This window comes from Saccopteryx leptura, chromosome 4 (genome assembly GCF_036850995.1).
Source record: "Saccopteryx leptura isolate mSacLep1 chromosome 4, mSacLep1_pri_phased_curated, whole genome shotgun sequence".
NCBI lineage: Eukaryota > Metazoa > Chordata > Mammalia > Chiroptera > Emballonuridae > Saccopteryx > Saccopteryx leptura.
The window spans coordinates 72,430,129-72,457,600 of NC_089506.1; the positions used below are offsets into that span (position 1 = coordinate 72,430,129).

Sequence of the window (27,472 nt, forward strand, 5' to 3'; positions counted from 1 at the left end):
TGAACTGGGGTCTACAGAAGAGGTGAAAGATACAGAGTGATAGAGTTTAGGAGATGGATTCCCCTGGTAGACAAACTAAAAATAATCAAGAGTCATAAGTTTACAATACTTGATTCATCTCAGAAAGGGGATAAGAGAGAAAACTATAGTTAGTGCCTTAATTTTTTTTTCAATTTTATTTAGAAAATTTAATTTAACAGGGTGACATTGATTGGTAGAGTACATAGGTTTCAGGTAAATATTTCCATAGCATTTGATTGATTATGTTGTATACCCATCACCCAAAGTAAAATCATTTTCCATCACCTTATATTTGTCCCTCTTGCACTCTTTCTCCCACCCACTCCCCACATGTCCCCTCCCCCACAATACCTTCCCCCTGGTAACCACTTCACTTTTAATTTATGTCCATGAGTCTCAGTTTTATATCCCACCTATGCATGAAATCATACAGTTCTTAGCTTTTTCTGATTTACTTATTTCACTCAGTATAATGTTCTCAGGGTCCATTCATGTTATTGTAAGTGGTACTCTGTCATCATTTCTTATGGCTGAGTAGTATTCCATTGTATATATGTACCACATATTCTTTATCTAATCCTCTGTCGAGGGACACTTTGGTTATTTCTATGTCTTGGACACTGTGAACAATGCTGCAATTAACATGGGGGTGCATGTGTCCTTATGTACCATTGTTTTCGAGTTTTGGGGGTAGGTACTCAGTAGAGGGATTGCTGGGTCATATGGTAGTTCTATTCTTAGTTTTTTGAGGAACCACCATACTTTCTTCCAAAATGGTTGTGCTAATTTGCATTCCCACCAGCAGTGAATGGGGTTCCTTTTCCTCCGCAGTCTCTCCAGCACTTGTTATTACCTATCCTGTTGGTAATAGCCAATCTAACAGGTGTGAGGTGGTATCTCATTTTAGTTTTGATTTGCATTTCTCTAATAGCTAGTGAAGATGAGCATCATTTTTTTCAGCAAGAGAGACAGAGAGAAGGAGAGATAGGGACAGATAGGAAGGAAGAGAGATGAGAAGCATCATTTCTTCATTGTGACATATTAGTTGATCATTGATTATTTTCTCATATGTGCCTTGACCAGGGGGGCTGCAGCCAAGCCAGTGACGCCTTGCTCAAGCCAGGAATATTCAGCTCAAGCCAGCGACCTTGGGCTTCAAGCCAGCAACCTTTGGGCTCAAGCTAGCGACCATGGGGTCATGTCTATGATCCCATGCTCAAGCCAGGGACCCCACGCTCAAGCCGTATGAGGCTGCGCTCAAGCCATATGAGCCCATACTCAAGCTGATGACCGTGGGGCTTTAAACCTGGGTCCTCAGCATCCCAGGCCAATGCTCTATCCACTGTGCCACCGCCTGGTCAGGCTCTTTTCATCTTATCTGTTGGCTATTTTTATATCTTCTTGGAAGAAGTGTCTGTTCAGGTCCTCTCCCCATTTTTTCATTGGATTGTTTGCTTATTTGTTGCTGATGTGTGAGTTCTTTATATATTTTGGATATTAACCCTTTATTGGAGCTGTTGTTTGCAAATATCATCTTCCATTTAGTTGACTGTCTGTTTTTTTGTTGTCAGTTTCTTTTGCTGTACAGAAGCTTTTTAGTTTGATATAGCCCCATTCATTTATTTTTGCCTTCATTTCCCTTGCCTTTCGGGTCAAATTCATGAATTGTTTTCTACAGCCAAGGTCCATGAGTTTAGTACCTATGTTTTCGTCTATGTAATTTATTGTTTCAGATCTTATACTTAGGTCTTTGATCCATTTTGAATTGATATTTGTGCAGGAGGACAAACTGGAGTCAAGTTTCATTCTTTTGCATGTGGTTTTTCATTTTTCCCAGCACCATTTATTGAAGAGGCTTCCTTTTTTTCATTGTGTGTTTTTGCCTCCTTTGTCAAAGATGATTTTTCCATATATATGTGGTTTTATTTCTGGGCTCTCGATTCTGTTCCGTTGGTTTGTATGTCTGTTTTTCTACCAATACCATGCTGTTTTGATTATCATGACTTGATAGTATAATTTGAAGTCAGGTAGGATAATACCTTTGGCTTCATTCTTTTTCTTCAGGTTTGCTTTGGCTCTTTGGGGCTTTTTATGGTTCTATACAAACCTGTTGATTTTTTGTCCTATTTCTTAAAAAATAACATTGGGATTTTGATGGGAATTGCATTGAATTTGTAAATTGCTTTGTGTAATATGGCCATTTTAACTATGTTGATTCTTTTAACCTATAAACATGGAATTTATTCCATTTTATTTTGTCTTTTTCAATTTCTTTCAATAATGCTTTGTAGTTTTCAGTATATAGGTCCTTCACATACTTTAAGTTTATTCCTAGATATTTTATTTTTTGTTGCAATTGTAAAAGGAATTGTCCTTTCTGGGATTATTTTCTAAAGTTTCATAGTTGGCATATAGGAGAGCAATAGACTTTTGTATGTTGATTTTGTACCCTTGACTTTACTACTGTATATTAGTTTATTGTTTCTAATAGTTTTTTGATGGAGTCTTTGGGGTTTTCTATATACAGGATCATGTCATCTGCAAAAATTTATACCTTCACTTCTTCTTTCCCTAATATGGGTGCCTTTTGTTTCTTTCTCTGCCTGATTGTTTTGGCTAAAGCTTTCAGAACTATGTTGAATAAGAGTGGAGAGAGTCAGTTTGTTCCCTAATTTTAATAGCAGGCTTCACAAGAAAATTATCAATTAAATGCTATGTGCTCAGGAGGTATTTTCTTAGTTCATTATTTAAATTACATTTATTGAGATGACATTGGTTAATAAGATTAAATAGGTTTCAAGTGTACAATTCTCTGATACATCATCTGTATTGCATTGTATGGCCACCATCCAAAGTAAAATCTTCTGTCATCATATATTTGACCTCATAGCTCTTTCCTCTGCTAACCACCATACTGTTGTTTGTGTCTGTGAGTTTTCGTTTTTTAGTTTTTCTTGTTCATTTGTTCCTTTCAGTTTTATGTCCTGCATATGAATGAAATCATACAATTCTTAATTTTTTCTAACTTATTTCACTTAGCATGATATTCATAAGATCCATCCATATTGCCACAAATGGCAGTATTCCATCTTTTCTTATGACTGAGTAGTAGTCCACTGTATATTTATATTACATCTTTATCCAGTCATCTATTGAGGACACTTGGGTTGTTTCCATGTCTTGGCCACCATGAATAATGATGCAACATAGGGGAACATATATCTTGTTATGTTAACATAGGGGAACATATATCTTGTGAGTAAATGTTTTTGTATTTTTCAGGTAGATACTCAGAAAAGGGTTTGCTGAGTCATGTGGTCTCTATTCTTAAATTTTTTAAGGACCTGCCATACTGTTTTTCATAGTTGCTGTATCAGTTGACATTCTCACCAACAGTGAATAAAGGTTCCTTTTTCTTCACAACCTCTCCAACACTTATTACTTGTTTTGTTGATAATAGCCAGTGTAACACAGTGTGAGGTGGTATCTCATTTGACTTGTGTGTCTCTAATAGCTAGTGAAGTTGAGCATCTTTTTATATATCTGTTGGTCATTTGTATATCTTCTTGGAGAAGTGTCTGTTCAGGTCTTTTGCCCATTTTTTAATTGGATTTTTGTTTGGTGTTGAGTTTATGAGTTCTTTATATATTTTGGATATTAACCACTTGTTGGAGTTGTTGTCTGCAAATATCTTCTCCCATTCAGTGGGCTGCCTGTTTGTTTTGTTGGTTTCTTTTTGTTATGCAGAAGCTTTTTAGTTTGATATAGTCCCATTCATTTATTTTTGCCTTTACTTCCCTTACCTTTGGGGTCAAATTTAGAAAATTGTCTCTAAGACCAGGGTCTATAAGTTTAGTACTTATATTTTCTTCTATATTGTTTATTGTTTCAAGTCTTATATTTATATCTTTGATTTATTTTGAGTTTTTGTATATTGGACAAACAGTAGTCTAGTTTCATTTCTTTATATCTGGCTTCCCAATTTTCCAAACACCATTTATTGAAGAGGCTTTCTTCTCTTCATTATATATTTTTGGTTCCTTTGTTGAAAATTATGTGCTCATATACATGTAGGTTTATCTCTGAGCTCTCAATTCTATTCCATTGTTCTCTGTGTCTATTTCTGCCAATACCATGTTGTTTTGATTGTCATTTTAAAGTTAGGGAGTGTGATACCCTTGCCTCCCCCCCCCCCCCCCCCAGGATTGCTTTAGCTATTTGGAGGCTTTTGTGGTTCTATATAAATCTGGTGGTATTTTCTTTTGCTTTTTAAAAAATAAATGTCCTTGGAATTTTGATAGGGATTGCATTAAATCTGTATATCACTTTGGAGAGTATGGACATTTTAACTATGTTGATTCAATCCACGAACATAGACTATTACTATTATTCCATTTCATTGTGTCTTTTTCAGTCTTTATTTTTTTAATTATTTTATGTTTTGCGAGAGAGACAGACAGGAAGGGGACAAAGATGAGAAGCATCAACTCTTAGTTGCATCACTTCAGTTTTTTATTGATTTTGCTTCTCATTTGCACCTTGATGAGGCAGGGGGATAGGGGAGTGCTCCAGCTGAGCCAGTGACCCCTTGTTCAAGCCAGCGGCTTTGGGCTTCAAGCCAGTGACCTTTGGGCTCAAGCCAGCGACCATGGGATCATGTTGATGATTCTATGCTCAAGTCAACGACCCTGTGCTCAAGCTGGATGAGCCTGCACTCAAGCAGGCAACCTAGGGGTTTCCACTGCAGCGTACCAGGTCAACACTCTTGTCTACTGTACCACCACTGGTCAGGCTCAGTCTTTTTTAATAATGCTTTGTAATTTTCAGTTATATAGGTCTTTCACATCCTTTATTAAGTTTATTTCTAGTTATTCTTTTTGTTGCATTTGAAAAGGAAATTTTTTTGGATTTTTTTTTCCTGAAATTTCATTGTTGGTACATAGGAATACAGTGGATTTTTATACATTAATTTTGTATCCTGAAAATTTACTGTATTTGCTTATTATTTCTAATAGTTTTTTGATGCAGTCTTCAGGGTTTTTTATATAAAGAATCATGTCTTCTGTAAAAAGTGACAGTTTTACTTCTTATTTCCTAATTTGGATGCCTTTTATTTCTTTCTCTTGCCTGCTTGCTCTGTCTAGGACTTCCAGTACTATGTTGAATAAGAGTGGTGAGAATGGACATCTTGTTTTGTTGTTGATCTTAGAGGCAAAGCTTTCATTTATTTACTTTCGTATGATATTAGCTGAGATTTTGTCATATATGGCGTTTATTGTGTTGAAGTTCTTTCCTTCTATATTCATTTTATTAATATGTTAAAACTCACTTATTTTGATGGTTTTTGAAGACACTTCTCATAGGGAAAAGCCAGAATGGACAAACTTCAAAAAATATTTGCTTAATTCTAGTTAAATTAGAATACATATGCTAAAGAAATTCAGAAAATATAGAAATGAAAAAAGTAAAAATTTTAAGGTCCTGGATTATATAGAGAGTAGGGATGAAGTGTAATGATTAAGGAAAACTTTCATCTAAATGTTGATAAGAAAACCAGTAGTTTTAGTTTTGGCTCACTTCAGAGCACCTGCTTTGAAATGGTTATTTTAGGATGTCTTGATTCAAAGTCAAAATGGAGAAAGAAGTTCAGTGATGTACCATATTTCCCCATGTATAAGACACACCCTTTTTTTTGAAAAATTTGGGGTCTAAAAACTGCTTGCGTCTTATACAGTGGTTATAGTTTCCTTTTTTTACTTGCATTTTCTACTTTTTCGTGCTTATTGTCCTTGTGCTCATTATTTCGTACTTGTTACCAGTATAGGGTTATGTTTTGCCACATTCTACCCAATAATGGCTCAGAAAAGATTTTCTTACAGTGCTGAATTCAAATTAAAAGGGATCCAGTTTGCAAAAGTGAATGGAAGTCGTGCTGCTGAATGTAAGTTTGGTTCTCCTCCAACTGAGAAATCAATCTGAGACTGGCTACGGGAAGAAACCCTACTGAAAACGCGACAGCAGAAAAAGCCCATGAGAGGCAAGTCAGCAAATGGCCTGATTTAGAGAGGAAATAAAAGATATGGATTGAAGAGCAAAGGGCAGTTGGAATTCCTGTGTCCTCAAAATTGGTTCAGCATGAGGCAAGAAGAATTGCTGATGAAAAGGAAGTTACTGATTTCAGAGGAGGACACAGTTGGTGTTTCAGGTTCATGAAACAAAATAGACTAAACATGTGTACACTCACCAGACTTTCCCAAAAGATGTCTGAAAGCTATGAGCCAAAGGTCCTTGAATTTTATCATTTTGTCATTCAATGTCAGAAGACACATCAGTTTGAGTTGGTACAGATTGCAAATATGGACGAAGTCCCCCTTCAATTTAATGTCCCAAGTAACAGAACTGTTGATAACAAAGAGGGTGAAGACTATAGCTGTGAAGACAAGTGGACATGAAAAGAGCCATTATGCATTTGTTCCAGCTTGTTGTACCGACAGAACCAAGCTGCCTCCTCTTCTGATTTTCAAAGGCAAAACAATGCCAAAAGAAGACATTCCTTGAGGAGTGATTGTCCGTGAGGATTGGATGGATCAGGATGGTTGAAGCTCTGGTTTGAGAAAGTTTGGAGAAGGAGACCAGGTGGGCTCTTAGCAAACCTGCCTTATTGGTGCTTGGTCAGTTCAGAGCACACATAAAAAAAGCACAAAGATTGCTGCAGAACAAAACCCAAAACTTGCTGTCGTACCTGGAGGCTTGACATCCCAGCTCCAATCATTTGATGTCAGCATTAACAAACCCTTCAAAGATGCCATAAGAGACGAATGGGACCAATGGATGAAGTGTTCTGGGGACAATTTGACACCAGCAAGAAGAGTGAAGAAACCAAGTATAGGAGAGGTTTGTACCTGTGTGAAAAGATCCTGAGATAATATCACAATTGAGATTGTTGTCAAGTCATTTAAGAAGTGTGGCATTTCAAATGCCATAGATGGAACTGAGGACAAGGCAATATATGAAGACAGTGATTTGTCATCAGACACAGATGAGGATGAGCTAATGTATGGGAGTTTTGACAGTGGTGAGGAGTTGTATGAATTTTGTGATGAATAAAACTTGAATTCAATAACTTTATGTAATACATTTTTTTTCAAATTTCAGAGCGTTTTATACATGTGGTAATATGGTATTCCATTTAATTTTATTTATCTATCTATCTATTTATTTATTTATTTATTTATTTATTTATTTATTTATTTATTTATTTATCACTGAGACAGAGGGCCAGATAGGGAGAGACAGGAAGGGAGAGAGATGAGAAGCATCAATCCTTCATTGCACCTCCTTAGTTCATTGACTGCTTTCTCATATGTGCCTTGACCGGGGGCTGGAAGGGGATGGGAGGGCTATAACGGAGAGAGTGACCCCTTACTCAAGCTAGTGACCTTTGGGCTCAAGCCAGCGACCATGGGTCATGTCTGTGAGCCCACCCTCAAGCCTCCAACCTGGCGCTCAAGCTGGTGAGCCTGCACTCAAGTTGGATGAGTCCGCCACTCTCAAGCCATCAACCTTGGGGTTTCGAACCCGGGTTCTCTGCATCCCAGTCCGACACTCTATACACTGCACCACTGCCTGGTCAGACTAGTTCTCACATTTATTATTGAAGTAGTGTATTCATCTCTTTTTTTATGAGTAAGGAAACTGAACCCTAGGATCTCACAGCTAGTAAATGTTGAAGCAAGATTCAAACTTACATAAATACTTTGGTTTTCTTTCCTTCAAATGCATACACATCTCTCCTTTGGATATTTATATTTGGAGTATTTGATATAAATAGAAGGAAAACTTAGATTAATATAGACCATAAAACAGTCTATGTGTTTCTTGATTAAAAAAATATATATAAATATATATATATTTGTATATTTCATTTAACATTTTAAAAGCAGGTGTTCAAATTTCTAACATTTTGAGTGTCCAGTGCATGTGTACTGACACATGCAAAATTATGAACATATTATTCAGCAGATTTACATGACTAAAGCAGATATACATGGGCACAACAATGTTTTCTCCTTTTCCTAGCTGTTTGAGTTGGGTCCTGATGGAGGAGATCATGAAACTGATGGAGACCTTCTTGCAGAAACTGATGTGTTGGCTTATGACTGTGCTGCTAGGTAATGATTTCTTCATTATTCAGTGTCATCCTTACAAATACTTAATATGAAAAATTCATTATAAATGAATAAACATAATTTAAAAAAGGAAGTTTTAAATAATCTTGTGATCAGACATGAGAAATTAAATTATATATTAGGTAAAGTGTTGCATTTAGCAATACTGCATTAAAACTAGTATTCTTCATGTTTGTATTTTACAAGATAAATTAGCTATTTCTAAATCTAAATTAAGATGGAAATACTTTATACATATATTGTACACTTTTATGCATTGTTTAAAAAACATCTAATATGCTAGTGTTCTATTGATATGATACAGCTATTTACTATCTAACATTATATATATAGTGTCAGATAGTCATGGTGGGCCATAATTCATATCAAATGTATATGCTAGCATCATACCTATAGTATCTGCTTGATTATAACACACTTGGGGGACGAGGGAGGTAACCAGCTTGACTGAAACCTCTTAAGAGGTTACCAGAATCAGAATGTTTATTTATGAAGATTCACGAAGTAAGAAGAGACTTAGCTTTTATCTATACTCTCTGTGTAATTCTGAGAATTACTTAACTCTGTGTTATGACAGATTAGTGATTTGAATCAGGGAATATTATGATGAGAAAAGTGAATAGATTGATTTTAATAATAGCACACTGTACTTCCTACTGAGAACTATGTTAAGAAAACTTTGGTGAACATAATCTTTTTGTTATTGAAAATCTACATTTTTAAAAATGGTAATAAGGCATTGAATTTATTTTTAGCAGATAAATATTTTTAAGAACAAAATAGTAAACCTAAAGAAAATTTTGATCATTTCTTCACGTTAGGCATTAACCAATATCAGGAGATACTTCGTGTGTGTGTGTGTGTGTGTGTGTGTGTGTGTGTGTGTCTCCGAAGTTAAACAGAGGAGATAGACAGACTCCCGCATGCGCCCAACTGGTATCCATCAGGCCTGTCCACCAGGGGGCGATGCTCTGCCCATCCAGGGTGTTGCTCCATAGCGGATGGAGCCATTCCAGCGCCTGAGGCAGAGGCCATTGCGCTGTCCTCAGCACCCAGGCCAACTTTGCTCCAGTGGAGCCTTGGTTGCAGGAGGGGAAGAGAGAGAGAGAGAGAAAGGAGATGGGGAAGGGTGGAGAAGGAGATGGGCGCTTCTGTGTGTCCTGACCGGGAATCGAACCTGGGACCTGCACACGCCAGGCTGATGCTCTACCGCTGAGCCAACCAGTGACTTATTGAGTAATTTTTTTATGTTGTATACAAACGAAGATTAGAGAAATTTTGGGAAAGTTGACTAATTTTAATTAAAGTCTTAAGATACCATTGTCATTTAGCATTTATTTTTACGCTTATGATTATGAGTCAGTTATATAATGTATGACTTTGTACAGACAGTCATCTAGATTTTCTTCATTTTCCTATTAACAAAGCCCAGAATCCTAAGGCTAGCACTAAAGGACATCCATAATTTTTTACAGCATCTTCTATAACTTTTTATTTAATATTCTTCTGTAGCTACCTTAATACTATGACCTAAATGACACCTTACCCTTTTCAGACCCCCTTTTGTACTTTTATACCCCTACAAACCCTCATGACATCCTTTCTCTATTCCAGCTATAGGCAATCCACATTTGTTCCACTTTGTTACCTAGAACTTTGTAATTTGCATCTATGTGTATCAGTTACCTTATTTATTTAAATTCCTATCTCTCTTAATTCAGTAAACGTTTTTGTAGTTATTGTGTGACAGACACAGTTCCAAACACTGTATTGGAATTAACTCAATTTTCAGAAGTGATTTATGAGGTAGACATTATTTTCATCCCGATTTTACATGAAGAAACTGAATTGTAGAGAGGATGTGGTAACTCGCTGGAGGCTACACAGCTAGCAAGTAACAAAGCTGGGCTTTGAACTCACGGAATCTCATTCCAGAGCCTGGTTCTTTTTTTTTTTTTTTTTTTTTTTTTCTTTTTTTTTTTTCATTTTTCTGAAGCTGGAAACGGGGAGAGACCGTCAGACAGACTCCCGCATGCGCCCTACCGGGATCCACCCGGCACGCCCACCAGGGGGCGATGCTCTGCCCACCAGGGGGCGATGCTTTGCCCCTCCGGGGCGTCGCTCTGTCGCCTGGGGCAGAGGCCAAGGAGCCATCCCCAGCGCCTGGGCCATCTTTGCTCCAATGGAACCTAGGCTGCCGGAGGGGAAGAGAGAGACAGAAAGGAAGGAGAGGGGGAGGGTGGAGAAGCAGATGGGCGCTTCTCCTGTGTGCCCTGGCCGGGAATCGAACCCGGGACCTCTACACGCCAGGCTGATGCTCTACCACTGAGCCAACCGGCCAGGGCCTGGTCTTATTTTAATATGAAAGTTTTACAATATTTAAGTAAGTCTTAGAATTAAAGATGGAGGGTGAAGAAATGTAATACCATCACCATAACAAAAATAAATATTAGTTGTGTTCTTGCTAGACCAGCGGTTCTCAACCTGTGGGTCACGACCCCGGCGGGGGTCAAACGACCAAAACACAGGGGTCGCCTAAAGCCATCGGAAAATACATATTTATTATACAATACATTTTTAAACACAGGGGTAGCCTAAAGCCATCGGAAAATACATATTTATTATACAATACATTTTTAAACAGGGGTTGCTTAAAGCCATTGGAAAATACATATTTATTATACAATACATTTTTAAATAAAATATGTATTTCCGATGGCTTTAGGCAACCCCTGTGTTTTGGTTGTTTGACGCCGCCGGGGTCGTGACCCACAGGTTGAGAACCGCTGCGCTAGACCTTTTTAAATAGAGAATTTTTAATATTGTTTGACAATAATCTTATGATACAGTGGACTTTATGTTTTGTTTATAAAGAATTTTAAAAATAAATGTATGTAACAGAAATGTAAAGGCATTGGGTTTTGACTCACTGATTTTTTTTTCTCAGAGAAAAATATGCAATGATGTTTGATGAACCCGTTCTACTGCAAGCTGGATGGTGGTATGTAGCCTGGGCTCGAGTGTCAGGGCCGAGCAGTGACTGTGGATCTCACGGACAAGCTTCTATTACCACAGATGATGGGTAAGCAAAATGTTCAAGTGTTAGTTAAGCATCTCTCATTTCTGGCAGTTGAATATTGTTTAGAAATCTCAAGAGGTTTTTTTAGTAGAATAAAAATCTTGGTAAGGCTAGATCATAAAATTACTGCTAAAATTAGATTCATATAATCTCGTGCCAAATTAAAATCTAGACAGAAAAGAGAGATAATAGAACTTTAATTCTTTGCTCTTGTTAGGTGGCATTTGTATCTATTTCTGGGTATTACATTGTTTAAAAGCTTGTAACCAAATTAGAAATTGTATAGGGAAAGTGATAGTGATAGTGAGGAGTTTGGAAACAGTAAAAATAGAAATATAAACTTGCTATAACATTTGACAGTGCTTGTGAAAATAGTTTATAAATTTTAAGCTTCACCAATATGAATTGGTATAGTCTTAAAATATTGGGGTAATTTTACTATTTAGATTTCATGCATAGAATTCTTTCCAGTTTCAGAAACACCTTTATATATATTTTCTCATTTGATGCCCTCAACAACTTTGTGAAGCAGTTGCTATCCACATATTACACTGGGGAATAGAGAGACAAAAGGTAGAATTATTTGCTTCAAGTCATTTGGTTACTGTGTGGTAGACTCAAATCTGGACCTGGAGATTTGAGGCGTTAGAAAAGAAGGAAATCAAGGTGTTAGAAAGAGGGTTTGGTATAGCTCTAAAACCAACCTACTCTGTGCTCTGATTCATGTGTTTGAAGAACCATCAATTCTAAGGGAATTACAATTTATTTTTTATTGTATTTTAGCATGAACTATTTTAAATGTTGTGTAATAGTTATAATAGTTAAATAAATGTTATATAATAGCATATTTCAAGTAATTTTGTTTAACTCAAAACAGAGCTAACTAAAAAAAGAATAGACTAACTTATCAGGTGAATTTCATGTTGCTGAACATTCAAGTAGAAGACTGCAGAAAAATTAAGTCTTACTGTATGTGTCCTTTTGGACTTACTGTAAGACTGTGTGCTGGATGGAACTGGGGAGATCCTAGACTGTACGGTTCCCAAATACAGTTCAACCTTGGAATATCATAGCATTTTGAAGCGAAAGTTTATAGTGTATCTAATTAATCAGCTTTTAAACTGTTTGTAAATTGAAATATTTTGTTAAAAGCTTCTTAATCTGGTTAAAGTTGAGCTAGGAGGGACAGGACAGCTCTTCACCTAGTAGTTCCTGACCAGGTTCAGTTTCTTCATTTTATTGATTAAGCAATTCAGAGCTAGTATTAAAATCAGAACAATATATTTTTATTTGTATTTCTTTTTCTTAAAGAATGTATGTCAGTTCATTAACATATTTGAAAACATGATTGTTAAATTACTTATTTTTTCAGTGAATCCTGAACCACGTTGGTTTTGGTGTCATTGTTATATTTTCTCTTCTTTAGGGTTGTTTTCCAATTTAAGAGTTCAAAGAAATCAAATAATGGTACAGATGTTAATGCTGGTCAGATACCTCAATTATTATACAGGTATTTAGCATGTTTATAGTTAAATAATGTTTACTTTTTGCTATAATTAACTAGGATCACTATACACTATGATTTAAAAAGTGAGAAATTATTTGAAGCATTCAGCAAATTATAATCTAGTAGAAATATAGCTGTATTTAACAAAATCATTTAATGTTTGTATATTTTTACCCATTTTCTACATCAAGATTAATTTTAAACATTACCTCAAGACTCAGATTATCTGTATTATGCCAATTACAGTATATTAATGGCTTGTATAGGTTGGGGCAAAAGTAGGCTTACAGTTGTTAATATGCAAAACACAAAGTTTATTATTATACTTTTTAATTATTGTATTGTTTTCCATACGAGCAATTGTTAACTGACTTTTGCCCCACCCTGATTTTTTTTTTAATTAATAATTTTATTTTTTTAATGGGGTGAGATCAATAAATCAGGATACATATATTCAAAGATAACAAGTCCAGGTTATCTTGTCGTTCAATTATGTTGCATACCCATCACCCAAAGTCATATTGTCCTCTGTCACCTTCTATCTTGTTTTCTTTGTGCCCCTTCCCACCCCCTTTCCCTCTCCCATTCCCCCCTCCCCCCCATAACCGCCACACTCTTATCAATGTCTCTTAGTTTCACTTTTATGTCCCACCTACGTATGGAATAATGCAGTTGTTCCTGGTTTTTTCTGATTTACTTATTTCGCTTCGTATCATGTTATCAAGATCCTACCATTTTGCTGTAAATGTTCTGATGTTATCATTTCTTATGGCTAAGTAGTATTCCATAGTGTATATGTGCCACATCTTCTTTATCCAGTCATCTATTGACGGGATTTTTGGTTGTTTCCATGTCCTGGCCACTGTGAACAATGCTGCAATAAACATGGGGCTGCATGTGTCTTTACGTATCAATGTTTCTGAGTTTTTGGGGTATATACCCAGTAGAGGGATTGCTGGGTCATAAGGTAGTTCTATTTTCAGTTTTTTGAGGAACCACCATACTTTCTTCCATAATGGTTGTACTACTTTACATTCCCACCAACAGTGTATGAGGGTTCCTTTTTCTCCACAGCCTCTCCAACATTTGCTATTACCTGTCTTGCTAATAATAGCTAATCGAACAGGTGTGAGGTGGTATCTCATTGCCGTTTTGATTTTCATTTCTCTAATAGCTAAAGAAGATGAGCATCTTTTCATATATCTGTTGGCCATTTGTATTTCTTCCTGGGAGAAGTGTCTGTTCATATCCTCTTCCCATTTTTTTATTGGATTGTTTGTTTGTTTGTTGTTGAGTTTTATGAGTTCTTTGTATATTTTGGATATTAGGCCCTTATCTGAGCTGTTGTTTGAAAATATCATTTCCCATTTAGTTGGCTTTCTGTTTATTTTGTTATCAGTTTCTCTTGCTGAGCAAAAACTTCTTAGTCTGATGTAGTCCCATTCATTAATTTTTGCCTTCACTTCTCTTGCCTGTGGAGTCAAATTCATAAAATGCTCTTTAAAACCCAGGTCCATGAGTTGAGTACCTATGTCTTCTCTATGTACTTTATTGTTTCAGGTCTTATGTTTAGATCTTTGATCCATTTTGAGTTAATTTTTGTACAGGGGGAGAGACTGTAGTCCAGTTTCATTCTTTTGCATGTGGCTTTCCAGTTTTCCCAGCACCATTTGTTGAAGAGGCTTTCTTTTCTCCATTGTGTGTTGTTGGCCCCTTTATCAAAAATTATTTGACTATATATATCCCACCCTGATCTTTAATCTGTGTTGATTATATTACCAGTTTCTGGTATATATACCAGAAATATAGTTTCTGAATGTTATAAACTAATACAATTTGTCTTAGAGAAATGAAATCAAGGCGTTAGAAAGAGGCTTTGGTGTAGGCCTGATTAATTTGCTGCAGTCTTATGTTTTCTTGTTCATCTTGTGATGAAATGAATTGGAAAATTCCATGCTGATGAAAGTTTTTCACATTTACTTGAAAACTCAAATAATAACTTGACTTATGTATAATATTTATATATTATTTTGACCCTTTATTTAAAAATTTGTAGTACTTTACTGTAATTGAGACATATGAAAGCATATGCTAATATCCATTTACTTCTAAAAGATTACTGCAGTAATTTTTAGAATAAAGTATGCAAATAGATGTAAACCCTCACTCAAAGTGCCATTCTTACTTTAAGAAGTAAAAATCAAAGGAAATACTTCTCAAACAGTGATTCTATATCTTCCTTTCTAGAAATCATTTTAAGAATCTGGATATGTATAAACATCACTTTTCCCAAGAAGTGATATTTGTTTGTTTTTATGCTCTCAATTATAGTTAAATTTATAATATGTAGCGTTATGAATATAAGTTGCTTGGACTACTCCTGGGTACACTTGTTGAATAAATTTTAAAGAGTAGAATTTAATAGTAGCATTAATACAGAATGTAAGTTATATATGTTGTCTAGTAAGAGATTCACTACTATCCAGTCTTACAAAGGTGGGATTTAAATAAATGACAAAATAAATTGGACAATGTTCCTTAGAAGCCCCATTTTGGCATTTCACCCAACAAAAATATTTAAATGTATAATTTCATTATTTCACTGTTACAAAAATGTATATTTTGAAAGGAAAAATGTCATTGGCCTTCCAGCCTAAATTTATATGTGTCTGCTACCTTCAGACTTCCAACCAGTGATGGCAGTGCATCAAAAGGCAAACAGCAAACCAGTGAACCTGTACACATTTTAAAGAGATCTTTTGCAAGAACTGTCTCAGTGGTAAGCCAATTTTTTAAATTTCAGTTTTTCTATACAGTGCTCAGTTTTATTTGATGTTTATCATTTTCCCACTCTTCTAAGACTTTATTTCAGCATAGCTTTGTGAACTCCAATTTGTTTTTGTATTAGCATTGACATTCCAGGCCCAAGGATACACACTTTAAATAATAGGAAAATAGAAATCGTGAATGATTTTAACATACCTTGCTATTTCTGACATAACTGGTGAATTTTTTAATAAGTTGTGTATGAATAGATATGCTGAAAGAGTTAGACAGTGATGGAAAACTTAGGGGTGGTGTTGACCAGAAAATGTTATTATAATGCTTTAGGAACTATAAATAGATGGAGTCTCACTTGACATCACCATTCTACATTTAAAGATTCAACAAGCTTTTGGGACTATCTCTGAAGAATGGAAAGTCACCATGATATAATTAAAGTATCATGGTAGTCTTGCTCAGGAAGTCTTGCTCTTTCACTTATTAGATAAGGATGCTTATGCAATTTAACTACATAAACTATATCATAGCGTCATTTTGAATTTTTAATGACAGGGATACAGAAATTCTTTTCAAATTATAAGGTACTATATGAATGTGATTTATTAATGTAGCTGGTAGTCTGTCCTATTAGTAAAAAGCAAAGAGAAATGCTTTTTCCCTTTTTATTAGTTTTTTGAAACACAAAATTAATACATGTCTCTGGTAGGGAGTAGGGTAGAGTAGCGATAAAACCAAACTAAACATATATTAAAGTTTTTTTTCCCCATTACCCAGTTAGTACTATATGAAACTACCATTTACATGTTGCTGTATTTTCTTCTGGAGTATTTTTTTATTCATATACACATTTATTGGTTTGTATATACAGTATGATGTGAACCTTTTTATTTGTGTTTGATCATACTTCAAGTTTTGAATCATTGTTTTTCAAAATTTTCTAGTATAGTCTAACCAGGCGGTAGTTCAGTGGATAGTGTTGAACTGGGACACAGAGGACCCAGGTTCAAAACCCCAAGGTCGCCAGCTTGAGCCCAAAGGTCACTGGCTTGAAGCCCAAAGTCACTGGCTTGAGCAAGGGGTTACTAACTCTGCTGTAGCCCCCCTGGTCAAGGCACATATGAGAAAGCAATCGATGAACAACTAAAGTGCCACAAGGAAGAATTGATGTTTCTTTGTTCCTCTCTCTGTCTCTGTGAAAAAAAATTATTTTCTCTAGTACACACTGGGGACATATTCCACATTAGTACATTTAGCCCTATTTCGATTTTTTCTAATGTTTGCATCATATTCCATAAATGGTTATATAGTAAGTCTTAACATCATTGATAGGTTCTGCACCATACGCTAAATGGTATATAATAAAACCAATTTACCATAGGCTAATTTATATAAACAAGTGTTAGCTCCTACATACCTCATCATTAAAATGATGTCAAGTAGAAAAGGCATTATTTGAGGACCCACTGTGTTCTAATTTATTCAGCTCTATTCCTAGCAGAGAACTGTTTGTTTCTAAATTTTACTTTTATATCCATATATATTTGTCTCTGATTACTTATGTACTTATGTCAGTATTTCTACTGGAAGTGTGTTTATTTAAATTTTGGTTTATTATACCAAATTGGCCTTTTAAAAGAGCTGTGGCAGTTCTTAGAGAATGAGCTTTGAATATGAAACTACAAGAATTTTGGCTTCTTGATAACTTGGATTTTTATAGTGTTAAGATCATTTTGCTATCTTTTGATCCAAATAAGTATCTTTGATTCTGTTGTTTCTTTTTTAGTTACCTCTTTTTTCTGTGCTTATTATTTTTTTATAATTATGTCTAAGTGGCTTTGTGGTAATTAGATAACTGTAATCTTTATATAGAAAACTTATTCAATCATTTCTTTAAAAAATAAAGCTCTGAACTCTTATTCTTGATAATATATACCAGAGAACTAGAATTTGGTGGGAATGAGGGAATAAGTGCTTTGCTTTAAGATTCATCTATTATCTCTCATTATGTAAGCATGATAAAACCTATAAACCAGCTATAACTACAGGGCTTCTCACCCCTGTAAACCCTAATTTTAGAATTTTAAAAAATCTGAATAAGAATTTTTTTTAGTATTTTTTGAGTCAATTTTTATCTTCTTTTAACTTGCTCATTAAGAGTTGGCTTAATTTGTACTGTAAAGTTTTATATGTTGATATAAAATAAGTTTTTTAATATCACTGTTATGCTAAAATACTTTATTAAATTCAAATATTATTCAAGTGTTTAAAATACTTTTGGTTTATTTGCACATTAATAACAGTTTTATTTTTCTTTCAAGTAAACATACATTTATAAGTGTTTTTTTCCTTCTATAATAAACAAAATTGGTTAGTAGTTAAGAACCTTAAAAATGTGTTTTTAAATACGTAAATACTGAAGAATATTGTTTTTTAAATACATAACTACCATTTTTGTCAAGCTTTAGAGATTCTTCTAAAGCCAGTTTAATGAATGGACTAATAAAATGTCTGTTATTTGGCCTACGAAGACTCAGTAAGAAACTTCAAGATAAAGTTTTGAAGTTGATTGTCATCTTTCCATTTGTTTCAACCTATGATGTCATTTGATCTAATTGTTATCTCTTTCTTTATGTTCTGGATTAGGATTGTTTTGAGTCATTGTTAAGTATTCTTCACTGGAGCTGGACCACCTTAGTTTTAGGAGTTGAAGAACTTAGAGGATTAAAAGGATTCCAGTTCACTGCTACACTTCTAGATTTGGAGAGATTACGCTTTGTCGGTACCTGTTGTCTGAGGTTATTGCGTGTCTATACTTGTGAAATTTACCCAGTGTCAGGTATGATTCATTTTTTAAATGACATTAGGGGAGAAAATATTTGAGAATTGAGAGGGTTTATATGGGGATAGCCAAGAGTTTATTATCCCCATCTGCCTTTAACATGCTTCTTAACACATTGCAGACCAGTAGTTTTATTGTTAGCTTTACCCGGTGGCCAGATAAATTATTTTTATTACTAATGACAAGAGACTAATCACTCTTAATTCCTTTTGTAATTTTTAACTTGAGTGAATGCGTTTTTCGTTACATTGTTTCTCTCTAAATGACAACAATGAAAAACCAAAAATTCTCATAATTGGACACAAGCCTTAGAACAGAAAACACAAGAATTCTCATGATCCATCCACAATGTAGGACGTTTTCAGCTTGTTATGTGATGCTTATTTATTGACTTATAAAGAGTAAAATATATACATTATGTCATTCTGAAAACAAAAAGTCATATTAGACTAAAATACTCTAGTAAAGTGTTACTTTAAACAGATTCTGTTAAATAAAAATATTTTGAACAACTTATTTGGACTTGCATGCTGATGCCAGTGTTTTGTTTTGCTTGTTTTTCTGTTCAGATTTTAAAAAGAAATAATTTTGGACCACACTTTATCTAATTTGTTTCCTTTCTAGGTTATGAATACTTGTGATTTTTTTAGTTGAATTTTATTGAATGTTTTTATGCTTATGTATTATTCTATTTAATTAGCTATCTGCTTTGTTCCCTTAAAGCTACAGGAAAAGCAGTTGTAGAAGAAACTAGCAAATTAGCAGAATGTATTGGAAAAACCAGAACTTTGTTAAGGAAAATTTTATCAGAAGGAGTTGATCACTGCATGGTGAAGTTGGATAATGATCCTCAAGGATATCTCAGTCAACCCTTGAGTCTCCTAGAAGCTGTCCTTCAGGAGTGTCATAACACTTTTACTGCCTGTTTTCATTCTTTCTACCCAACTCCTGCTTTACAGTGGGCTTGCCTTTGTGATCTGCTGAATTGTTTGGATCAGGTATTTTAAGTTTATAGAATTTTAATTGAAAGTATATTACTTAATGCTCTTCAAGAAAATAAAAACTAGTTTTCTCAATCTTTGTAACTTTTATAAAAGGTAAATCAGAAAATGTTTGGTGTATATAATTTAATACTCAGAGTTCAAAAAAGATTTTTTTCTGTTATATCAGTTTTTAGTTATAAAATTGTCAGGCTGATGAACCTATGGATGAGTGAGTGTGTGTGTGTGAGTGAGTATGTGTATATGGGTGTGTGAGTGTTTGTAAAAGAGGGAAAGAACAGTAGTGAGTAAGCAAGAGGCAGGGCAGCACTAAAAGGGCAGCCCCACTGCGCCGTATCTGCAGGTCAGTCGGGAGAGAGCTGTGAGTGAACTTGCATGCTGACATAATTCATTCCTTAATGAGAAAAACCATAATCCTCATAAACGTGTATGTACCAATCACAGTTTTAAAACACCAGAAGCAAAATATTTCAGAAAACTAAAGAGACAAATAGATAAATTCACATTTATAGTTGAAGACTTCACTGCCTCTTTTTCAGTATTTTTTTTTCAGTAATTAATAGAATAACGACAAAATTCTGTAGGGATAAGAGATTTGAGCAACACTATCAACTACCTTGGTCTAATTGACATTTAAAAAACAGAATGTGCAAATTCAGTATTCAAATTCTTTCCAAATATACATATAATATTCACAAAGATCTATCACAGATAATATAGTAAGCCATAAAAAAAAAACCTTAGTAAATTTCACAAGATTGCCTGACCAGGCGGTGGCACAGTGGATAGAGTGTCGGACTGGGATGCGGAGAACCCAGGTTCAAGACCTCGAGGTTGCCAGCTTGAGTGCGGGCTCATCTGGTTTGAACAAAGCTCACCAACTTGGCCCCAAGGTCACTGGCTTGAGCAAGGGGTTACTTGGTCTGATGAAGGCCCACCATCAAGGCACATATGAGAAAGCAATCAATGAACAACTAAGGTATCGCAACGAAAAACTGATGATTGATGCTTTTCATCTCTCTCCGTTCCTGTCTGTCTGTCTCTATCCCTCTCTCTGACTCTCTCTCTCTGTCTTTGTAAGAAAAAAAAATTCACAAGATTAAAATCTTACAAGAAGTGTTTCCAGAGCACAATAGAATTAAATTAGAAATATATAGCAAAATATATCAAGAAACACACCAAATAGACAAGACTTTGAAGTAACCAGTAAATCAAAGAAAAAATGCAAAGGAAATTAGAAACTATTTCACACTAAAAGATAAAAAGATAACATATAAACATTTTTCAGAAGTAGCTAAAACATTGCTTACAGAGGAAATTTATGCTTTTAAATGTTTATACTAGCAAAGAAAGGTTCAAACCAATGATCTAATTTTCTACTTTAAGAAACTAGAAAGAAGAGCTACCTAATCAAACCCAAAGAAAGAAGAAAGTAACAAAGAGAAGGGAAGGAAATAATAAACATATGAACAGAAATTGGTGAAATAGTGACTAGAGAAAATTATTAAAAATAAAAGCTAGTTTTTTGAAAATAAGACACAATTTAAAAACTAGAGAGAATCTGATTAAGAGACAAGGGAGAAAGAAAAAATATAATTATCAGGAATAAAATAGGGAATATCACTACAGATTCAACAGACATCAAAATGATAATAAGGGAATATTATGAACAAGTTTCTACCAATAAATTATAATTTTGAATAAAATAGAAAAAATTTCTTGTAAAATATGACTTAAGCAAACACACATATAATAAGTAGAAAAATCTGAATTTTCTCATTTCCATTAAAAGTTGAATTTATTATCAAAGACTTGACCACAAAGAAAACCCCAGTCCCATATATTGTCATTGGAGAATTCTTTAAACATAGAAAATAAAAATCCTTTACAAACTCTCAAAAAATACAAGAGGCTATACTTCCTAGCTAATTCATCAAGTTAACTTTATCCTGATACCAAAATTTGATAAAGATATTAAAAGAAAAGATAAGTATAGACAAATATTACTCAGAAACATAGATGGAAAAGTTTTTGACAATATTGTCAAATCTAACTATAAAAAATGGGATTTATTTTAGAATTGCAGGGGAGGTTTAACATTAAAAAGCCAGTCTGATATGGTTGTTTCCTTTGCTGTTGACTAGGCTAACTTGGTTTAACATTTGGAATGTTGTTTTTACTATTAGTCTATCTTTGTAATGTATGTTTGATGAACTGAGTCAGTGATTTTCAACAGTGAGCCACATAATTTTTAAAACATGCAGTATCTTGCCTGGCCAGTTGGCTCAGTGGTAGAGCATCAGCCTGGCATGTGGAAGTCCCGGGTTCGATTCCCAGTCAGGGCACACCGGAGAAAGCCCATCTGCTTCTCCACCCTACCACCTCTTTCCTCACTATCTCTCTCTTCCCCCTCTCAGCCAAGGCTCCATTGGAGCAAAGTTGGCCTGGGTGCTGAGGATGGCTCCATGGCCTCCACCTCAGGTGCTAGAATGGCTCTAGCAGCAACAGAGCAACGCCTCCTGGTGGGCATGCCTGGTGGATCCCAGTTGGGTGCATGCAGGAGTCTGTCTGACTGTCTCCCGCTTCTAACTTTGGAAAAATACAAAAAAAAAAACCACCCCAAACATGCAGTATTTGATTAGTTAGGAGCACTGATCTCTTTTTGCCTTACATCAACAAATAGAAAAAAAAGACAACAGCCAACTCAACAATAGCTGTCTAGTGTGAATGCCCTGTCTTGAACCATAAAAATATAGGTTGTATAAGAGAGTTGTATCTTGTTGGTCATGTTATATAGCAAGGTTGTATCTGATTGGTTAATTCTTGGTATAAGAAATCCTTATATACAAATATAGGCACATGAGTTTTTAAAATCACTTTGGAGCAAAAAGGGTTGGTAATTACTATTAATATTTTTGTCATATCTGCAAAAACTACATTTTTTGATGTGCAACAGAATTTTAGCAATTAGGTTATAGGTGCCATGAGATAAAGAAAAAGGTAGAACTAAGTAATGTGTACAATGAATACACAAATTCCATCATGAATTAGGATATCCTGTATTGATGGGTTTTTAATTCTTTGTTACAAAATTTTACATGTCTGCTACTAATATTTCCTGAATGTACCTTGTTAGGTGATGACATAATTACAATTTATTATTTGAGGAAAATAGTTTCAGTGCTTGTTACTGGGAATGACTTAGATGTATACTATTTGGGGCCTTTTTGATGCCTTTCTTTGAGAATAGTGCCTCAGAGGACTATGATTTCGAAGATACATTAACTATACATAAAATCTGCTCGAGGACAGGAGGATGATATTTCTTGATTATATTTCATAGTTTTCTACCTTTATTGGGTAGTAACTTAAACAATTGTTCTTAAAAGTGTTGACATTATTCTTTAACAAGACAATTAAACAATGATTGAATTCTAGAAAATTTTGGTATGATTTTAAAGAATGCTTACCTTTTACATACCCAGAAATTTGGATTATACTGATGCAGTATTTCTTTGGTGGGGTTCATATTTTTGTTTTGAAAAGGATATCCAAGAAGCAAATTTCAAGACATCCAGCAGTCGACTCCTAGCAGCTGTTATGTCAGCTCTATGTCACACTTCTGTTAAGTTGACTTCTATATTCCCTATTGCATATGATGGAGAACTACTTCTACGATCAATTGTTAAACAAGTTAGCACAGAGAATGACTCAACACTAGTTCACCGGTTTCCCCTTTTGGTAGCACATATGGAAAAACTCAGCCAGGTAGGTCATCTTTTGAAGTACCTTTTAAATTGAAGCCATAAAATTATTAATGAAGTCATATTTAGCTTACTATCTATTCTGTAACAGTAAGTATATTTATCAAATAGCTATGTGTTTCATAAGAAGAATTAAAGTGGCCCTGGCCGGTTGGCTCAGCGGTAGAGCGTCGGCCTAGCGTGCGGAGGACCTAGGTTCAATTCCCAGCCAGGGCACACAGGAGAAGCGCCCATTTGCTTCTCCACCCCTCCGCCGCACCTTCCTCTCTGTCTCTCTCTTCCCCTCCCGCAGCCAAGGCTCCATTGGAGCAAAGATGGCCTGGGCGCTGGGGATGGCTCTGTGGCCTCTGCCTCAGGCGCTAGAGTGGCTCTGGTCGCAACATGGTGATGCCCAGGATGGGCAGAGCATCGCCCCCTGGTGGGCAGAGCGTCGCCCCATGGTGGGCGTGCTGGGTGGATCCTGGTCGGGCGCATGCGGGAGTCTGTCTGACTGTCTCTCCCTGTTTCCAGCTTCTGAAAAATGCAAAAAAAAAAAAAAGAATTAAAGTTAAGGAAAAACTTTCTCATGTTTACCTATAAATGAATAGTCTTTTTTCTCTGATATTTTATTTTGAATAATTCATAACCTATAAGAATTTGAGAGAGTTCTGTAATGAATTCCTGTTTTTGGCCTAACCATTTGAAAATTGCAGATGCTAAAAGGATATTTATATGCTCATATAGTATTTTATATTGTCAAGAGAAGTCTAAGGAAAAAATAACTTTTGAAACATTTTCTTTAATACTTTGTTACTCTAAAATAAGCAATTATAAGACAATAGTCAGAAACATTCTTTAATAACTGCTCCTGGTTTTTTTAAATGCACTATTAAAAAATAAGCAAATACTCATGGAAACCATAAATATAACTAATTGCTCCCACGTTGATGAGAATTAACCTTTAAAATAAAGGAGTAGAAAATAAAAAATTATCTAATAATTATTGTATAATAGCAGTTTTCTGTTGACTGAAGCAACAGAAAAAGTAAGAGAAAAATTTCAATGACATTTAGAATGAAAAGGAATAATACAGAATGGTAAAAAAAATTTTTAGGGTCTGTGTAATTTCTTTGTAAGATTTCAGTAGAAATAATAAAAGTAAATATAAGAGGGACTTTAGAGTAAGCCAGCATGGGAAAATTTTCAGCCTTACCAGTAATTAAATGTGTATGAAAGTTATATTGAGGTTATTAACTTATTTGTAAAAAATTATAAAAAATAAATTTCCTATTTAGTTCTATGTTGGTGAGACCCTGAGGGAACCTGTTAAATTCATAACCTATGGCATTGTGTAATTAGTATAAGTAATCTTTTTCTTCCTATGTTTCAGCAAGTATTTATTGTGCATCTACTATTAATTAGCTACTATTTGAGACAGTGAAAATATAAATAAAGCTCTTAAACTGGAGAATACCGAAGATATTTTTACAAGATAAATTTTTAATTCAGTATTACGTGCAGTGAGTATTTGTGAAGGAAATTATCCAAGAAAATAACTTGAAGACTAAAGCTGTATGTGTATTTTGTTAAAAATAAAAATTAAAACTCTTAATTAGAGGCTGAATGGTATATTAGTAAGTGAAATAGTTAGATATATCAATTTAATAGAATATGGTTTGGCCTTTAAAAATAACTTTATTATCAAGGCAGATATTTTTAAATTAAGAAATCAAAAGTATATATGCTCTAAGCTGACTGACTGTAAAATGTGTATGCAGAAGACATATTTTGTAGTATGCAAAAAACATATTTTAGAAGAGAAAACAAAAATGATGCTTTGATGAAAAAGTTAAGAGTAATCTGTATTTTTTCTCTTGCAATTTCCTTGTCTTGCATTGTTTTCTTTAAAAATTCAGTAAAACTTAACAATATTTAAAAAACATTTTTAGAAAAATACTAACATTCGGTGATTATTAACAATTAATAATTGTATATTTGTGTATCTATCTTAATAGTCTATGAGGATACATCCTGAGTAGTATATATTCTTCCACCCTCTTTTTGATGGATATTACAGATTTCTACCATTTGAGTGTAACATAGTTATAATCAATTTTTTATATATACTTGTTTTCCATATTTCAGTATTTTAAACAGTGCTGTTGAAAATATCATTGACAAAATGTTTATGTATATTCATGCTGATTTTTCCAGAATAAATCTTCAAAAGTAGAAAAATTCTCATGTCACAAAGGAAAAAATGTTCAGACTTTGTTACAGATTGGCAAAATCCCCTCCAGAAGGCTAGTGTCTGTCTGTATTCACTACCACCAGTGAATAAGATGACCTTTTTAAAAAATTTTAGTGGCTGGTGATGTGCTAAATTTTTTCTTTTTTGTCTTTCAGTGAAAGCATTTGACACTATCAACTCTATGTTAAGATTATATGGGAAGCTTCTTATATTAGTCCTGTCGATTGCTAATTAGAATATTAGTGGGCATAATAAAATAAACACTGCACCTATTTCTCACTTCTTATGCCCCAAATAAAGCCCCACAAGATTATTGATTATAGAGGACAATTGGGGATTGAGTTTTCTGAATAGCTAACTTTCTGAGATGTTCTAGAAAGTAAAGTATCTGGGGAATGAAAGTGACATAGGGATAAAAGAATTTCAATTTTAACAAAATCAAGAATTGATTATTTTGCCTGACCAGGCAGTGGTGCAGTGGATAAAGCATCAGTCAGGGATGTAGAGGACCCATATTCGAAAACTTGAGGTCACCGTCTTGAGCGCAGGCTCATCTGGCTTGAACATGGACTTGCCAGCTTGCGTGCAGGGTCGCTGGCTTGAGCAAGGGGTCACTCTCTCTGCTGTAGCCTGCCAGTTAAGGCACAAATGAGAAAGCAATCGATAAACAACTAAGATGCTGCAACGAAGAATTGATGCCTCTCATCTCTCTCCCTTCCTGTCTGTCTGTCCCTATCAGTCCCTCTCTCCAACTCTGTCTCTGTTAAAAAAAAAAAAAAAAAAAGGATTATTTTTTAATAAGAAATTGACCAAAACGTTATGGTGATCTTGTTTAAATGGATAATAGAAATAACTTAAAGATGGAAGATGATCTCTAAGTGACTTATTTTTTTCAGCTTAAGATTATACATTAAGGAAAACATTGAGAATGATTCATAATGCTCTTGATGATTTTATCTTATTTAATTTTCTCTAGTGGATTGAAAATACATTCATTTACATATGTGATTTCTTTTGGGGAAAGTGATTTAACTTTATAACCCTTTCCACCCTGACATTTTATGACTTTTTGAAATCTGTTGAATCTGTTATAGATAGTAAAACTTGTAAAGCAATGTAGAACATAAAAGTATTGTGGAAGAACCTGCTTGCTTGGGGCCACAAGGTAATTTTGATCATTGAATCCTAGCAAAGAGTTCCCTTGATTTTACAGTTGAAGAAGTTGAGTCACTATGAAAAAACTGGAACAAGATCCAAATTGCTTGATTCCCTAGTTCCACAAAATGAAAGGGTCTTAGCTTATGATTGGCACCTTGATGAAATTAAATGTATTTTTTCTGTCTGTACACAATGGGCTGAGATACTGAGGATGGTAAAGGAGATAAGTAATGTTCATGCCTGCTATCAATTAAAATCGATTAGTCATCTTTTTTTTTCTGGGAAAAAAGAGTATTTTCCCTATGGCCTTTAATGAGATTATGTAATTTCTTATCTTGAACTTTTTCCATTGATGGGGGTGGGAATTTTCCTTTCTTCAGTTATGAAATTATATAGTACATAGAATTTATAAAATTGTGTAGGAATAGTTGTGGTAGAGTGCCATATTTTTATTACAAGTATGTACAGAAAGAATTTTGTAAGAAAATAGATTTGCATAGACTGCAATATTTTGTAGTTGCTTCACCTCTAAATATGCCAGAAATAATTATCTGAGATTGGAATCTTGACTATAGAGAAAACTTGTTCAATGGGAAGAGTTTTATTCTGTTTATCATATAGAACTGTTATTGGAAAGTTAAGAGGATAAAGTAAAAAAGACAAAAAGCTAATAAAACATACCTTGTAAGTGTGGGGTGCTTTTATGGTACACAGAGACTAGTCATTTAGAAAGAACTTGTAAATGAGAAGTTGATATATTGACTTCACATACAACTGGATAGATTCATAGACGTATATACAAGTCTGAATTTAAGGCTATCATCTAGAAAGACAAATTGAATGTTCATGTGAAAGAAAATAATGCAGTATCTTAGAACTTTTTTATTCCAAATATCATAG

The 27,472-nt window shown here is 34.5% G+C and overlaps 1 protein-coding gene across 16 annotated transcripts in view; it reads left to right on the forward strand.

Annotated features, from left to right (window-relative positions):
• MYCBP2 (MYC binding protein 2) overlaps nucleotides 1–27,472 on the forward strand; it is a 334,178-nt gene that overhangs the window by 146,910 nt on the left and 159,796 nt on the right. For all 16 annotated transcript variants that reach the window (XM_066380737.1, XM_066380743.1, XM_066380736.1 and 13 more), the window contains 7 exons: nucleotides 8,101–8,192; nucleotides 11,158–11,292; nucleotides 12,716–12,799; nucleotides 15,479–15,575; nucleotides 18,224–18,416; nucleotides 19,143–19,417; nucleotides 22,967–23,188. In XM_066380737.1, coding sequence (XP_066236834.1) covers nucleotides 8,101–8,192; nucleotides 11,158–11,292; nucleotides 12,716–12,799; nucleotides 15,479–15,575; nucleotides 18,224–18,416; nucleotides 19,143–19,417; nucleotides 22,967–23,188 — 1,098 coding nt within the window. The remainder of the gene's footprint in view (nucleotides 1–8,100; nucleotides 8,193–11,157; nucleotides 11,293–12,715; nucleotides 12,800–15,478; nucleotides 15,576–18,223; nucleotides 18,417–19,142; nucleotides 19,418–22,966; nucleotides 23,189–27,472) is intronic.